Source organism: Ranitomeya imitator, chromosome 2 (genome assembly GCF_032444005.1).
Source record: "Ranitomeya imitator isolate aRanImi1 chromosome 2, aRanImi1.pri, whole genome shotgun sequence".
In the NCBI taxonomy this organism is placed as follows: domain Eukaryota; kingdom Metazoa; phylum Chordata; class Amphibia; order Anura; family Dendrobatidae; genus Ranitomeya; species Ranitomeya imitator.
In genome coordinates, this window is record NC_091283.1 from 135346852 (window position 1) to 135363138 (window position 16287).

The 16287-nt window shown below is 45.3% G+C and overlaps 1 protein-coding gene across 1 annotated transcript in view; it reads left to right on the forward strand.

The window, feature by feature from the left end:
• Positions 1-16287, forward strand: part of TEX11 (testis expressed 11) — a 222369-nt gene that overhangs the window by 167013 nt on the left and 39069 nt on the right. The window contains exon 24 of the mRNA XM_069754504.1: positions 2248-2397. Coding sequence (XP_069610605.1) covers positions 2248-2397 — 150 coding nt within the window. The remainder of the gene's footprint in view (positions 1-2247; positions 2398-16287) is intronic.

Genomic DNA, 16287 nt, shown 5'->3' on the forward strand with positions numbered 1-16287 from the left:
TATCAGTATTACTAGGACGTAGAATAGAAATTGCCAAAATCACATTACTTATTGCTCTGCAGCTATTGGTCAACACTGCACTTTACAGACATTATGCTCTGTCCAACCCTCATCATGCACGCCACACTTAACACTAAGAGCTTCTTCTCCTCTGCAGTATTCATCGGTGTTATGGAAACAGCATTGTTTGCTGCACTATTCAATTTCTGTAGCTCCTATTAATTTCTATGGGACTTGCAGAAATAGCGCAGCTCCACCTCCAAAGGTTAAAGCTGGACAGTTATTCCCATTTTAGCCATCAGAGGAAATAACGTAGAAGCCCATACAGTTCGGGTCCCGGTAGCATTACTTGTTATTGCTCTTGATCTTAAAGACCTAAAGTGTAAACAACAGGATAGAAACTTGTATTGGGTATCTAAAATTACCTTAGTGGGCCTGTTTTACTAAAATCATGAATAGAATTTTCTTTGAATACATCATCAGTATTTTCTCAAAGAGATCTGGTTGTGGTTGCCCCTGGTACTGCAGCTCTGTGCTATTGATTTGACTGGAGCCATTCAGGCAGACTGCTTCATAAAATATACTGCAGCTCTTAAAGAGAACCTGTGTGCCCCCTGAACAGCCACCATGTCTCTACTGCACACTACCGTGTTTCCCTGAAAGTAGGACCCCCCCGAAAGTAAGACAGGGTGGGGGTTTCGGGGGGGTCCTCCAATGTAAGGCCTCCCCCGAATGTAAGGCAGGGTTGGGGGGGCCGCTGTGAAATGTAAGGCCCTTACCTTTGGGCCGCCGCTGTCCCCCATTGGGTCCCCAGGCTCCAGAGGTGTCCTCAGGTGCAGCTGGGCGGGTCCAGCGCTCATGGGGTTAACTCGCCGTGTTAACCCCGCAATCCGCCCAGCTCAACAGCTCATTGGCCGCCCCTGCTCCCCACGTCACCGCCGGCCCCCGGCTCGAGCGCTGATTGGCCAATCAGCTCGAGTGCTGATTGGCCCAGCAGCTCGGGCTGTAATTGGCCGCCCCAGCCCCACGTCACCGCTGTTTCCCTGCTGATTGGCACAGCGTTCCCTGCAGCACAGGCCTTCCGCACCCACAGCCGCACCGCAGAGGAAAACGTCCAGCATTTAAAAACCAAGTAGGGAAACATGTACTGTATAGGGTATGGGGCTGTGTGCAGTGGGATACGGCACTGTTATGGGGTATGGGGCTGTGTGCAGTGGGATACGGCACTGTTATCGGGTATGGGGCTGTGTGCAGTGGGATACGGCACTGTTATGGGGTATGGGGCTGTGTGCAGTGGGATACGGCACTGTTATGGTATGGTATGGTATGTTAATAAATGTTAATTTATTGGTTAAAAAGAAATTGTCATTTTTTTTTTCGGCTAATGTAAGACCTCCCCCGAAAGTAAGACAGGGTGGGACTTTTTGGGTTAAAATTAATGTAAGACAGGGTCTTACTTTCGGGGAAACACGGGTAGTTCTACATTTTTACAAGCTCCTTTTTATACCTTAGCTATTCTATGATTGTAAAATAAAGTTTTTATCTCTGCTCACAATTATTAAATCTGTGGGAGGTCTAGTCCAGCGTGGCATTGATTCCACCAGAATAATCCTCTCAACTCTTCGTTGTCAACTTTTTGCAAAGCTCAGGCATGTGTGGGATGATATGCTTCCCTGAGGCCGCTGGGGAACATATACCTTAGTTTTACGGAGGTAGAATGCTGTCTAAGACGCTGGTGGACAAGAGACTGAAAAATGCCCCCTGTGCAAGAACGTCATATGGGCTCTTTACAGTCCAACAGCTCATCATAATGCAAATGTCACCTATTTTGGAGGCAGAAATAGGCCCTCCTTAACTCTTGGGTCCTCCTGTGGCTGCACAGGTTGCACCAATGATATACCTGCCCCTGGTGTAAGAGTTGCAAACAGCTGCCAGGTACTTTGCTCTTGCAAATCATGTAAATCACCCGAGGGTTGTGCTTACAAGATGGGAGTGAAGATTCACCTCTGGGAATCACTGGCACACTATGCTGGTCCTCACAGAATTGCAGTATGTCCAGATTAAAACTTGATTTTACAATAATAGAGAAATCTGCAAGGTATAAGAAGGAGCTTGGTAGAATATAGAAATAGGGTTCAGTAGAGACATGGCAGGCAGGGGGCTAGGGCAGCTGACAGGTTCCATTTAATATCTGTCAATAATTGCATAGACAAAGCAAAGGTATACATATTTTTGTATTTTCCTCAGGAGAGTTTTCCTCGGACCCTACTGAGATTATTTTACTTCTTTATGAGTTTGAAGTAAGAACAAAATTAAATGACCCAGGGCTGGAGGCTGTGTTGGAATCAGTGTGGAATTTGCCCAATTTGGACACCAAAACCCTGGAAACTATTGCATGTAAGTAAAATGCAGATACAAACCAGTAATCATATTTTAGTTAGTGAAACGTTTCATTCATTATAACTTATATAAGGTATAAAAAAAAACTGACAGTTTCCCTTTTAAACTATCAGTTTACATTTATAGGTGGAACAGAACATTTCTAAGTGAACAAGATCATACTACCTTAACCTCCTCCGTACCTGCCAATTTTTCAGTTTTGCACTTTAGTTTTCCCCCTCCTTTTTTTTAAAGAGCCATAACAATAATAGATATTGTTGTATAATGTAATGTACTGAAAAAAAGTGGGGTGAAACTGAAAAAGCAATTCCGCCATTGACTTTTTTCTTTTTTCTTTGACATTAATTGTGCAGAAAAATGGAACACACACACATTATATATACCGTATATACTCGAGTATAAGCCGACCCGAGTATAAGCCGACCCCCCCCTAATATTGCCACAAAAAACTGGGAGAACGTAATGACTCGAGTATAAGCCTAGGGTGGAAAATGCAGCAGCTACCGGTAAATTTCAAAAGTAAAAATAAATACCAATAAAAGTAAAATTAATTGAGACATCAGTAGGTTAAGTGTTTTTGAATATCCATATTGAATCAGGAGCCCCATATAATGCTCAATAAAGTTTGATGGGCCCCATTAGATGCTCCATATTAAAATATGCCCCATATAATCCTGCATAAAGGGTAATACGGGTCCCATAAGATGCTCCATAGAGATATTTGCCCTATATAGTGCTGCACAAGCGTTATGGCCCCATAAGATGCTCCGTACAGTCACTTGCCCCATATAGTGCTGCACAAGTGTTATGGCCCCATAAGATGCTTCGTATAGTCACTTGCCCCATATGCTTTTGCTGCGATAAAAAAAAAATAAAAAAAATCACATACTCACCTCTCTTCGCTCAGGACCCCAGGCACTTTCAATAGTTACCTGCTCCTCGTGCGGCTCCGTCTTCGAAACTGACGTTCAGCAGAGGGCGCGCACTGACTACGTCACCGCGCCCTCTGACCTGAGCGTCACAGCCAGAGGACGCTGAAGACGGAGCCGCACTGGAACGAGGAGAGGTAAATATCGCGCAGCGCTGCGCTCCCCCTCCCCATATACTTACCTGCTCCTGGCGCTGTGTCCCTGCTTCTTCCAGCGCTGCATCTTCTTCCTGTATTGAGCCGTCACAGTTACCGCTCATTACAGTAATGAATATGCGGCTCCACCTCTATGGAAGGTGGAGCCGCATATTCATTACTGTAATGAGCGGTACCATGTGACCGCTCAGTACAGGAAGAATCTGCAGCGCTGGAAGAAGCAGGGACGTCCAGGGACCGCGCGGGAGTAGGTAAGTATAACTAGACAGCCCCCGCCCCCCCTCCCCTGCTGACCCCCGGGTATGACTCGAGTATAAGCTGAGAGGGGGACTTTCAGCCCCCAAAAATGGGCTGAAAATCTCGGCTTATATTCGAGTATATACGGTATATATATTGAATATATTAGAGATTCTTAAATACATAAATAATAATAATAAAACATTTTGCTTGTATCAATATTTTCTCATACCAGTTGTCTTTTTTTTCACTTAGTTGTAAGTATTTTGTACTACCACCATTTGCCGCAATTACTACTGTAAGTCTTTTCGGGTATGTCTCTACCAGTTTTGCACAGCTACAGTCTGAAATTTTTGCTCATTCTTCTTTGCAAACCAGCTCTAGCTCAGTGAAATTTGATGGAGGCATCAGTGAACAGCAATTTTCAGGTCTTACAACAGATTCTCAATGGGATTTCAGTCTGGACTGTGTCATTGACACGCATGAATATGCTTTGCTCTAAACCTTTCCATTATAGCTCTGGCAGGATGTTTAGGGTCATTGTCCTGCTGGAAGGTGAATCAATGCCCTACTTACTGGACTTCCTCCAGGATTGCCCTGTCTTTTGGTCCATCCATCTTCCCTTCAACTCTGACCAGCTTCTCTGTCCCAACTAGAGAAAAGCATCTCCACAGCATGATGCTGTCACCACCATGTCGGACAGTGAGGATGGTGTTTTCAGGGTGATGTGCAGTGTTAGTTTTCTGCCACACATATCGTCTTGCATTTAGCCAAAAAGTTCTACTTAGGTCTCATCTGACCAGAGCACCCTCTTGCTCATACTAGCTGTGTCCCCTACATAGCTTTTTGCAAAATTCAAATGGGACTTCTTATGGCTTACTTTCAAAAATGGCTTTATTCTTGCCACTCTTCCATAAAGACCACATTTTGAGTATACTACTAATAGTTGTTCTGTGGACATAGTCTCCCACCTGAGCTGTGGATCTCTGTAGCTCCTCTTGAATGACCATAGGGCTCTTGGCTGCTTCACTAATTAGTTCTCTCCTTGCTTGCGATGTCAGTTTAGGTGGATAGCCATGTCTTGATGTCTTGGTAGTGCCATACTTTTTGCATTTTTGGATGATTTATTGAATAGTGATCCATGAGATTTTCAGAACTTGGGTGTTTTTTTTTGCAACCTATACCTCATTTACTTTTTTCCACAGCTTTATGTATGACCTGTCTGGTGTGTTCTTTGGTTTTCATTATGCTGTTTGATCACTAATATTCTCACACTTTGTGTTGGTATATAACATAAAATCCCTATAATAGACTTTAACCTGTGATTGTTTGATGGTTGAGCTTCTGAGGATTACTAAGATAGTGGGAAAGTGTTCTTTCATCTTGACTCAAATGCCATGGTAACCTAATGGCAATCATGCTATTTAAATGCTGCTGTAATTTCTTGACTGGAGAATTGAAAGAGTTAACTATAAGCTCCTACAGGAAAATGCCAGCTATGTTTTACAGCCAGCATCAGCCCTGTATGAGATGGCACAGCTCATGAGGCCCCTCCATACATGTGTACCCTAAGGGCTTATTCACACTGGCATATAACATGGCTGAGTGCTATGTGAGGTTTTATTTGATAGCACTGGGACCAATGCTATACTAAGGGACATTGCAAATCTGCAATTTAATTTTAATAATCGCAGTATGCAGGGAGTGCCTTCAATAATTGAAACTGCCCAAACCACTCCACCGAAACTGCCCTCACCAAAATTACTAATGACTTATGCGGCGCCCCAGAGTCCTGGTCATCGCAGTGGTATTGCTTTCCTCTCGGGGAGAGTGATGCTAAGTTTGGAGGCAAAGAAGGATAACTGCATCCAGGTATCACAAACATGCAACACATTTCACACTCCAGGCCACCAGGGGGAGCTCCTGCTCCTATTTATTAGGTCACTCCCCACAGATATATAACTGGTAGTCTGTAGGGAAAGGTAGAACGTTCCAGACTTGAGCCTGAGGTGGACAGACAGTCCAAAGGAGCTGTGCATGCCCTCAGAGCTGCAGCTCCCAGAGAGAGACATTCAGAAGGCAGAACTGTATTGCAGCGAGCGTGAAGGAAGTCGTAGCAAAAGGGAGGATACCAGAAGGGGACCAGCCCTACACAGGCTGCCTCCTTCTGAGGTGCAGAAGCCTGGTAGCCGGACACCGAGGGAGTAAGGACCTTTATGCTTTGCTTCAGAGACCGGCAGGACAGCTAATTGCAAGTTACCTGTCCGCCCTACACCCAGGAGGCACGGTGGCAACCTTTGGAGGCCGGGACGTGATAGAGTCCCTACAAACAGCCTCAAGCCACCAGTCATACGGGTTTGTCCTATCCTATATGGGGGACAGAGAGAGAGACATTACATCTGTGAGGACCTTATGTGAAGCCTTAGGCAGTAAGGAACTACAACACTGCAGCACAAGGGAAGGCTACTGATTTCCACCTGGACAAGGGGACTCTGGACTTGCCTCCAAACCGGCCGGACTCTGCCTGCCCTGTGATCTGGTGCTCTGGACTGTGGATGCTGAAGTCTTCAGTAAAGGTAAAGAGACTGCAACGTTGTGTCCTCGTTTTTCTCTGTGCCTCTCACCATCCTACCATCTACACACTGGGAAGCCCTGGGGACATACTTAACCTGTAGGAAGGTATACCATCTAGCTGCCATAACATCACCCCAGCGGACCCCTTAAAGCAGCGTCGGTCACCCTGACCGAATACCACAGGTGGCGTCACAAACACAAACTTAATCCCCTTTAAAGACCTTTCCTATTTACACGGATGTCTCAGGGCCACGGACCAGGTCAGCCACCATGACATCCCCCCCTGTGAACCGCAGGACCCGGTACCGAGTACCCCACGGCCATTGGGGGGCGATCCACTTACTCACAGCCAAAGCTTACAGACAGTTCTCCATCCTCTTTTTTCTCGACCTGTCCTCTGCTTTCGACACAGTCGACCACTGCCTGCTGCTACAGATTCTTTCTTCCCTTGGCATCAAAGGCCTTGCCCTGTCCTGGATTGCCCCATACCTTTCCGACTGCACATTTAGCGTTTCCCACTCCCACACTACATCCTCATCCCGTCCTCTCTCTGTTGGAGTCCCTCAAGGCTCTTTCTTAGGGCCCCTACTTTTTTCCATCTATACCCTTGGCCTAGGACAACTCGTAAAGTCCCATGGCTTCCAGTACTACCTGTATGCGGACGACACTCAGATCTACCTCTCTGGCCCAGATGTCACCTTTCTGCTGTCCAGAATCCCAGAGTTTCTATCAGCCATATCCTCCTTCACTTCTCGCTCCCTAAATCTCAATGTAGACAAAACCGAACTCATCATCTTTCTCCCATCTCACATATCCCCCCACCTGATCTATCTATTATGGTAAACGGCTTCACGCTCTCTCCGGCACCTGAAATCTGCTGCCTCAAGGTAACTCTCGACTCTGCCCTGTCCTTCAAACCACACGTCCAAACTCTTTCCACTTCCTGTTGCCTCCAACTCAAAAATATTGCCAGAATCCATCCCTTCCTCAGCCCACAATCTACTAAAACTCTTGTGCATGCCCCCTCATCATGTCCCTCCTTGATTACTGCAACACCCTCCTCTGTGGCCTCCCCGCTAACTCTCTTGCACCACTCCAGTCTGTCCTCAACTCTGCTGCCCGGCTAATCCACCTCTCTCCTCGCTACTCCCCTGCTTCTCCCCTCTGCAAATCCCTCCACTGGCTCCCAATTCCCCAACGAATCCAGTTCAAACTAACACTGATCTACAAAGCCATCCACAACCTGTCCCCTCCCTATATCTCTGAACTATTCTCCCACTATCTTCCCTCACGTAATCTCCGATCCTCCCAAGACCTCCTACTCTCCTCCACACTTATTCATTCTTCACACAACCGCCTCCAACATTTCTCCCGAATATCCCCCATCCTCTGGAATTCCACCCCTCAACACATTTGAATATCCACCACCCTCGGATCCTTCAGACGGAACCTGAAAACCCATCTCTTCAGGAAAGCCCACAGCCTGCAATAACCATTCTCCCACCTCACCACCACCAGAGCTGCTGCCTCACCACCACCACCAGAGCTGCTGCCTCACCACCACCAGAGCTGCCGCACCCCCGGCCTTCTGTTTCTACCCCATTATCCCATAGAATGTAAGTCCGCAAGGACAGGGTCTTCTCCCCTCTGTACCAGTCTGTCATTGTAAATTTGTTTACTGTAACCGATATCTATAACTCTGTACCATAAACCCCTTTCTCATGTACAGCACCATGGAATTAATGGTGCTATATAGTGTTGAGCATTCCGATACCGCAAGTATCGGGTATCGGCCGATACTTGCGGTATCGGAATTCCGATACCGAGATCCGATATTTTTGTGATATCGGGTATCGGTATCGGAAGTGTAAAATAAAGAATTAAAATAAAAAATATTGTTATATTCACCTCTCCGGCGGCCCCTGGACATCAGCGGGAGGATCCGGCGTCCGGCACGGCTTCTTTCTTCAAAATGCGCGCCTTCAGGACCTGTGGTATGACGTCCCGGCTTCTGATTGGTCGCGTGCCGCCCATGTGACCGCCACGCGACCAATCAGAAGCCGCGACGTCATTCCTCAGCTAAAGTCCTAGAATGAGCGCCTTTTAGGACCTGAGGAATGACGTCGCGGCTTCTGATTGGTCGCGTGGCGGTCACATGGGCGGCACGCGACCAATCAGAAGCCGGGACGTCATTCCACAGGTCCTGAAGGCGCGCATTTTGAAGAAAGAAGCCGTGCCGGACGCCGGATCCTCCCGCTGATGTCCAGGGGCCGCCGGAGAGGTGAATATAACAATATTTTTTATTTTAATTCTTTATTTTACACTTTAATATGGATCCCAGGGCCTGAAGGAGAGTTTCCTCTCCTTCAGACCCTGGGATCCATGAGGATACATTCCGATACTTGATGTCCCATTGACTTGTATTGGTATCGGATATCGGTATCGGCGATATCCGATATTTTTCGGGTATCGGCCGATACTATCCGATACCGATACTTTCAAGTATCGGACGGTATCGCTCAACACTAGTGCTATATAAATAAATAATAACAATAATAATTGAATCATGCACACCCATAAAAGTCTATGGATGCGAGTAAAATATTGGACTGCACCGAGATGTTATTGAGGTGCAGTCCGACATACGCTGACTCAGGCAATGGAGAAATTAAGTTATCCATTTTCTCCGCACATTTGCTGGGATTCTCTCATGCGAGAGAATCGGATCTCAGTAAGAGGACACTTGGATCAAACTCTGACAGTGTCAGGCAAGTCTCATTAACATAATCTTCCCGTTTCTCTTGCATGAGAGACTATATGCCAGTGTGAGTGAGCCTGGATTGTAATGATTATTATTTTTAATTATGCTTTGCTTATATACAGTGGCTTGCAAAAGTATTCACCGCTTGCCTTTTTACCTAGTTTGTTACATTACAACCTGTGTTTAAATATTTATTAAATCCGAATTGTGTGTAATGCATCAGCACTAAATTTTCTGAGTTGGTGCAGTGAGAAAAATATAGGCATAAATTAAATTTATGGGATCAAGAAATAAAAGTTGGCATGTGTATATGTATTCAACCCTTTTGCTATAAAGCCCCTTAAAATTTCTGGTGCAAGCAATTACTTTCATAAGTCACATGCTTAGTAAAAGAACGTCCACTTGTGTGCAGTTTAAGTGTCAAAGGGTCTATCATTCTAAACACACTAGAGTTGAATGAATATGTTCTGGTCCCCGCTTATTCGGCAAGCTATAGCTCTTACAGAATAAGCTGCAGAGGGAACCCAGCTTCCTGGATCGCATCGACTGATTAGCTGCCCGTTGCTGCAGCTGCATGTGTCACGGCTGTGTCACTGTCACAGCACATGCATGGAGAGCTTGTTTGTTGGGCTCCCCATGCATGTGTTGTGACAGTCACACAGCCGCGACACATGCAGCTACGGAGCCGAACAGCAGGAGCGATCCAGGAAGCCGGTTTCCCTGCAGCTTATTCGATAAGCACTATAGCTTGCCGAATAAGGGGGGACCTGAACAAATTCGCTCAACTCTATTACACACCTTTTCCAAAAGGCCACAGAGTCGTCAACACCATTAAACAAGAAGCACCACTTACCAAACACCATGCAGACCAAGGAGATCTCCAGACAAGTCAAGGACAAAGTTGTTGAGAAGGGCAAGTCAGAAATGGGTTATAAAAAATATCCCAATCTCTGATGATACCCCAGACCACCCACAAATCTATGATCATAAATGGAAAAAACATGGTACTACAACAATCATGTTAAGAGGAGGCCGCTCACCAAAACTCTCGGCCGAGGCAAGGAAGGCAGTAGTCAGAGGCATCATATAGACCAAAGTTAACCCTGATGGAGCTGCAGTGCTCCCAAGCAGAGACTGAAGTATCTGTCCACACGACCACAATAAGCCGTACACTCCATAGAGGTGGCCTTTATGCAAGAGTGGGCAGAAAAAGCTTACTTACACACAAAAATTGTAAGGCTCGTTCGGAGTTTGCCAAAAAAACATGTGGGAGACTCCCTAAATATATGGAGGAAGGTGCTGCAATCAGATGAGACTAAAATTTTACTTTTTGGCCACCAAGATAAATGCTGTGTCTGGCGCCAAACCAAAATGGATCATCACCCCAAGAGCAAAACCTGTTTCAGTCTGTCAGTGATTTGAGACTGGGACAAAGGTCTTCCAACAAGACAATGACCCAAAGCATACTGCTAAAGCAACACTCAAGTGGTTTAAGGGGAAATGTGTAAATGTTTTAGAGTGGCCTAATCAAAGCCCAGACCTTACTCCAACTGCGCATCCGTAGTCAGACTTGGAAGCTTACCGTCGGTTAAGGGTTTTAAATCTTACCCTATGATGTCGTTTAGGAGGGGACGTAATCTGGGGGACAGACTAGTCAAATCAGACATTGGTACATCAAAAATCTCAATTCAACAAACCTTGAGCGCACCAAGAAATGGAAATTTTCCATGTCTGAGGTGTGCTTGTTGTAACAACATGCTGAAAGGTGAATTTTCCTGTCATCCCCTCACAGATAAAAAAAAATTTTTTGAAAGAAAGATATACTTGTACATTTAGTTATGTAGTGTATATGATTACGTGCCCTTGCGGCTTGACTTATGTCGGTGAGACCACCATGGAGGTGGTCGAAACGTTGCTTTTTATGGCTCAATAAATACCTCTTTTTGATATATTTACACCTGGCTGGAGCGCTGTTCATCTATTCTCTTTAACTGTTGGAAGATTGCTGTTCAACTTAGGAAACCATTTAACTTGAAGGATTTGGAGCAGTTTTGCCTTGAGGAATGGGAAAAATCCTAGTGGCAAGATGTGGAAGGCTCATAGAAACTCATCCAAAACAACTTGCAGCTGTAATTGCCATAAAAGGAGGCTCTACAAAGTACTGACTTTAGGGGGGGTTAAACAGTTATGCACACTGAAGTTTTCAGTTATTTTGTCCTATTTGTTGTTTGGTTCACAATAAAAAGAAAACCAAATGTTCACAGTTGTAGGCATGTTCTTTACATGAACTGATGCAAACTATCACGATAAGTATTGCGACCAAACGGGGGTCGGTACAACAAATTCACAACAGGATGGATAAAGGAGGGAGGAAGGCCCTATAAATAGGAAAATGAAGGAATGGTCACCTCCTGCACAAATCTGAGCCTGTCCCTGCACTCCCCTAATGCCCTAAGTGGGTCCTTCCACCCCCCACCGTCAGGAACCTCGTCTCTAGTTGTCGTCACCTCGCGCTGCCCTGGCTAGTACACTGGCCAGCAAGAAGCACTAGCCTCACCACTGTAGGTGGTACTGTCGGGGTCGTCACGACAATACCCTTCATCCACCAGTCATTCCAAATCAGATTAAAAGCAGTGGTACCGGAGTGAAGAATGAGTCAGACAAAAGCTGGTTCAAACTCAGAGTCTGCTTATGCTTCCACACGTAGTGGTAACCTCACAGCAACTGAACTGTTTATTTCATATACACAACATTATATGGTCCATTGGGGGAAGGTGTGCAGAGGGCGGGGTTATGCGGGGTTTAAGCAATGTATCTAGTATTCAGTCCTTCTAGTTGGCCTGACGTCATATGATAGATCCTCCTTCCTCCACGTCACTTTAAGTTTCCATTTCTCCAGGGATGATACTTCAGCTTCAGAAACGAAAGTAGATTCTTGGCAAGTACAAAAACTAAGGCAAAGGTGAATACTGGCAGCCATCTTAAATACAGTTAAATTTGCATTTGGCAAGCAAAGGGGAAAAACTTATTGTTTCACAGCATAAGAATATATAAAAGTACAAAAGAGTATAAAGACATATATTTTTACCTTGACAATCCCCCCTAAACACTAAGTTTTTCCCTAAAAAGAAAGATCCTTCGAGACTGTCCATATGATGGGGAAAGGGGAGGTGGATTTCTTCATCCAGACACCTCAGAAGCTCTCCCCTTGTGAGAGGCCTCCAGGCAGCTGAACCCTTCACTAGCTTCACATGGAGTTCTCCCGCTGTCCCTAAACTAAATCTCTTAGCATCATCTGAGAGTAAGGGGTTTTGTCTAACTTCTTGAGGGGGCGTACTTAGAGATTTCCCCTGGATCAGTGCCATTGTACTCTAGTGGGTCTACTTCTTGGTTGAGGAAGGTGCCAGTCGGAGTTGCCTCAGTAATAACCTTTTTATACAGGGGAATAACACAACAGAGAATTATCGATCCAACTACAAGAAGAGCAATCAGTACCAGACAAGCTTGTTGAAGGAATCCTTTGAGCCCACCCAACCAACCGGAAAAGAAAGATGTGTCTACTCCTGCATTAGTTTTTAATTCTGCTGCTAACCCATTTATCTTTTTAAGAGCTATCATGGTCTTTCCATTTACCCCAGAGTTCTGAAGGATATAGGTACAACACTCCTCTCCCACCATCCCACAGACTCCTCCTTTCTCAGCTAAGATCATATCAAGGGCTAGTCGGTTTTGGAGGGTCATTCTAGTGTTAGGGCCTAATTCCTCAACAATACCCTGGAAGGCATCACAGATAAAATTGACAAACCTTTGTTCACTGTAATATATGTAATTGATCCCATCAACATTTTTATTAATCTGCACTTGTGGATTAAAGAAACAAAGCTAGCATAGATCTGGTTCTGGGCTTTAAATTGGTCAGGCACCCCCCTTGGCACTCCAATGCCATCGACATATACCAATAGATTTTCTTCATAACTCATGTGGAGCTGATCGAGACTTCTCCTCTTTCTGGTATATTCATCAGGTGTCTCTGGATCCCAAGGTAAAATCTTGAACTGCATAGCTAGTTTAACAATGGTGCATTGACCTGTCCAGGTATTAGGCAACCTAGGACGGAGCTTACCATCTCCACATAACCAATAAATATCGTACATGTACTGTGTATGATTAACTAGCAAGTCAGTATCTAGGGAACTGTTCTCTTTGCAGAAACTTGTCTCGAAGACCCCTACTGGTGTACCTGTAGTGTCGTGGGAATTATAGCAGGTATAATTATCAGCTAATACGGTTATCCCCCCTGGGACCTTTAGTGTGGGTTCTTCATGAATTAGTGTGACATAATCTGAGCAATCAGTGGGCTTTAAATCCTTCAACAGATTCATAACACAGGCAGTGGTATTGTCATCAGGAAAAAACAATGCATGTATGTATAGATATATATTCGCTGCAGCACAAGCAATACATCCTACAGAGATATTCTGGACTCGTACATTGTATCTTACCCATTCTGACCATAAATTTTTCCTTGGGGCTGTTTGTGTTTCTATGGAGAACACATATATAATACTGGATGATTCCCTCTACCACCCGCTGAGTCTCGGGTCACTTGACTACATTGCAGAAATCAAATCTCCAGATATTTACCGGGGCCGTTAGATTTACCCAGAGAATAGTGGCACCGGTATTCTTATTTACAATAGGGTCCGGAAAGGTAGGGTCGAGGATGGCCCCCAGCCTCAGGACCAAAAACAACAGCAACATTTTCCTTCGATCACCACTGTGACTAAGCGCTGGTCCGGTCTCTTTTACAATGTGAAGCGTGGATCCAGGTGCTCTTTCCTTCAAGTTTTACTGACATAGCTTTTCACGACCATAAGACCACCAGGCTTCAAATTGTGACCAATATCGGTTTCTGCTGAATCTGGAAGGGAAAAAGAAACTAAAACATGGGTGTTAGCAACATTTTTACTAAGCTGAATAACATATTGAACAGCACGGTCAGTTTCTTCTGACAACTACTGAGACTGAAAATTTACAACTGAGAACCTAGCACCAAACAATATCTCCTATGGGGACAGGCTATATTTTGCAATAGGGGTAGTACGAATGTGTAAGAGCCCTGGCCATGGAGCCGTAGTCTCCTGCATCATTTTGGTCAATTGTCCCTTCAGTGTGCCGTTCAGCCTCTTAACTTTCCCACTAGATTGTGGATGGTACGGAGTATGGAGGGCTACAGTGGATCCAAGCATTGTCAGAACCTCCTGATACACATGAGAAGAAAAGTCCGGGCCTTGGTCACTTTCAGCAACTTCTGGAACACCATATCTGCATATAACTTCTATCATCAGTTTCTTTGCTGTGGTCTTTGCAGTCACGTTGGTAATGGGGAATACTTCTGGCCAACTGGAGAACATATCTACAACCACCAGACAATATTCATACCTTCCAGACTTCGGCAACGTGATGAGGTCCACCTGGAGCCTTTGGAAAGGATAGTCGGGCTTAGCAAGATACTTCGGGGGTACACGTTGAAGTTGACCGGGATTGCAGATCTGACAGCTACCTCGATGTGTGGGCCCATGCGCCCACGTGACAATAGCAGGGTACATCCGCTTAGGGAGACACACAGGTTGGTCCTTTTTCCAGCGACCATGTCAATACGTGCTCCATCAGCTTTCCAGTGCTTCACTTCTTCCTTTGGAGACATTCTCTGCATCGTCATTAAGCGGTCTCGCGGGGTCCGGTAGAAAACTTCAGTCTGGCGTAGATCATCAGGTTCCTGTAGAGTCAGTGTTTCTTGTAACTGTTTACGCTGAGAGCGTGTGGTCACCATAGCTGGTATGGTCAGTTCAATGGGTAGGAGAGCAGCAGCTTTTGCCTGCATATCCGCAAAGGCGTTACCACCAGTCTGTGGACTGTTCCATAGTACCATGCTCCTTAACTTTGATAATGGCCACCTGAGTAGGTAATTCAATTGAGTCCATGAGGGTTTTAACAGCTTCAGCATTCTTCACTGAGACCCGGCGGTAGTAACAAATCCTCGATTGGCCCATAGGGCTCCGAAATCATGAGCAATACCAAATGCATACTGTGAGTCCGTGTATATATCAGCCCGCCTGTCTTTGGCCAGAACACATGCAGTAGACAGATCCCGAAATTCTGCTTCTTGTGCTGACAGGGAGGGAGGGAGTGAGTGCAGCTCCGTGCACTACAGTATCTTCCGTAGTAACAGCGTATCCTGTGTGGAATCTGCCAAAATCATCAGCATATCTTGAACAGTCTTTCAGGGCCTTGTAGAGAGGTAGCATTATGCGGGATGTGTCCGGTATTCACTGACAACAATAAGTACATAGTCCAAGGAAACGCTGGAGCTCAGTCTCATCTTTTGTAGCTGACGGCTATTTTCCTTTCTTCTGTGAGGTGTCTGGCACCCTGAAGGAGACAGTGACCCAAAAATATCACTTGACCAAGGCAGAACCGAAGTTTCGAGGCCGAAACCTGACAGTTCAGATCTGCCAGATACTTGCGAAAACTAACAGTGGCAACAATGGCTTCCTGCTCTGTGTACACAACAAAAAACAAAAAAATTACCCACATACTGAAACACTATCCCCCCTATTTTTTTTTTTTTATAACACATCTCATTATACTCATCTACATAGGGGTTATATAACAAATACCATCTGACCATCATCTTGGCTCACCAACTCTCTAGGTCTGCTCAGGTGCACCTATACATCCATCATATTATCTTTGTCTGTAAAATGGGAAAGGTTTGTTCTCAGGGTCAGCCAATTATTTTAGCGTAGCTAGCTAGTCAGAGGGCTTCCAGGGATAATACTCCTGTATCTGTCTTACACTACCTGATGTGGTTGGTTCTCTGGTGGTGGGGGTGACTAGATGACCGGTTGGGGGTGACATGACATGCTGGTCTACAGCTCCTTCCCAAAAGGATTACTGTCAGCTTACTCCCAAAGTTAATGTCCCCACTACCCACAATCCTGTGTCAGCTTCTTATATCACTACATGTGATCTTATCTGGACAGGAATCAGTGTAATTCACTTAGGTTGGGTTGCAACACAGATTATACAAGTATTTCTCCAGTCTGGGTTTGTCTGACTGCAATATTTACAAATCCATCTGTCTTGTCTTGGTTTGAGAATTAACATGGCGAGAGAGATTTCCAGACACAGGGTTAAAAATGGATATTGGAGCGTAAGACTGGATTTG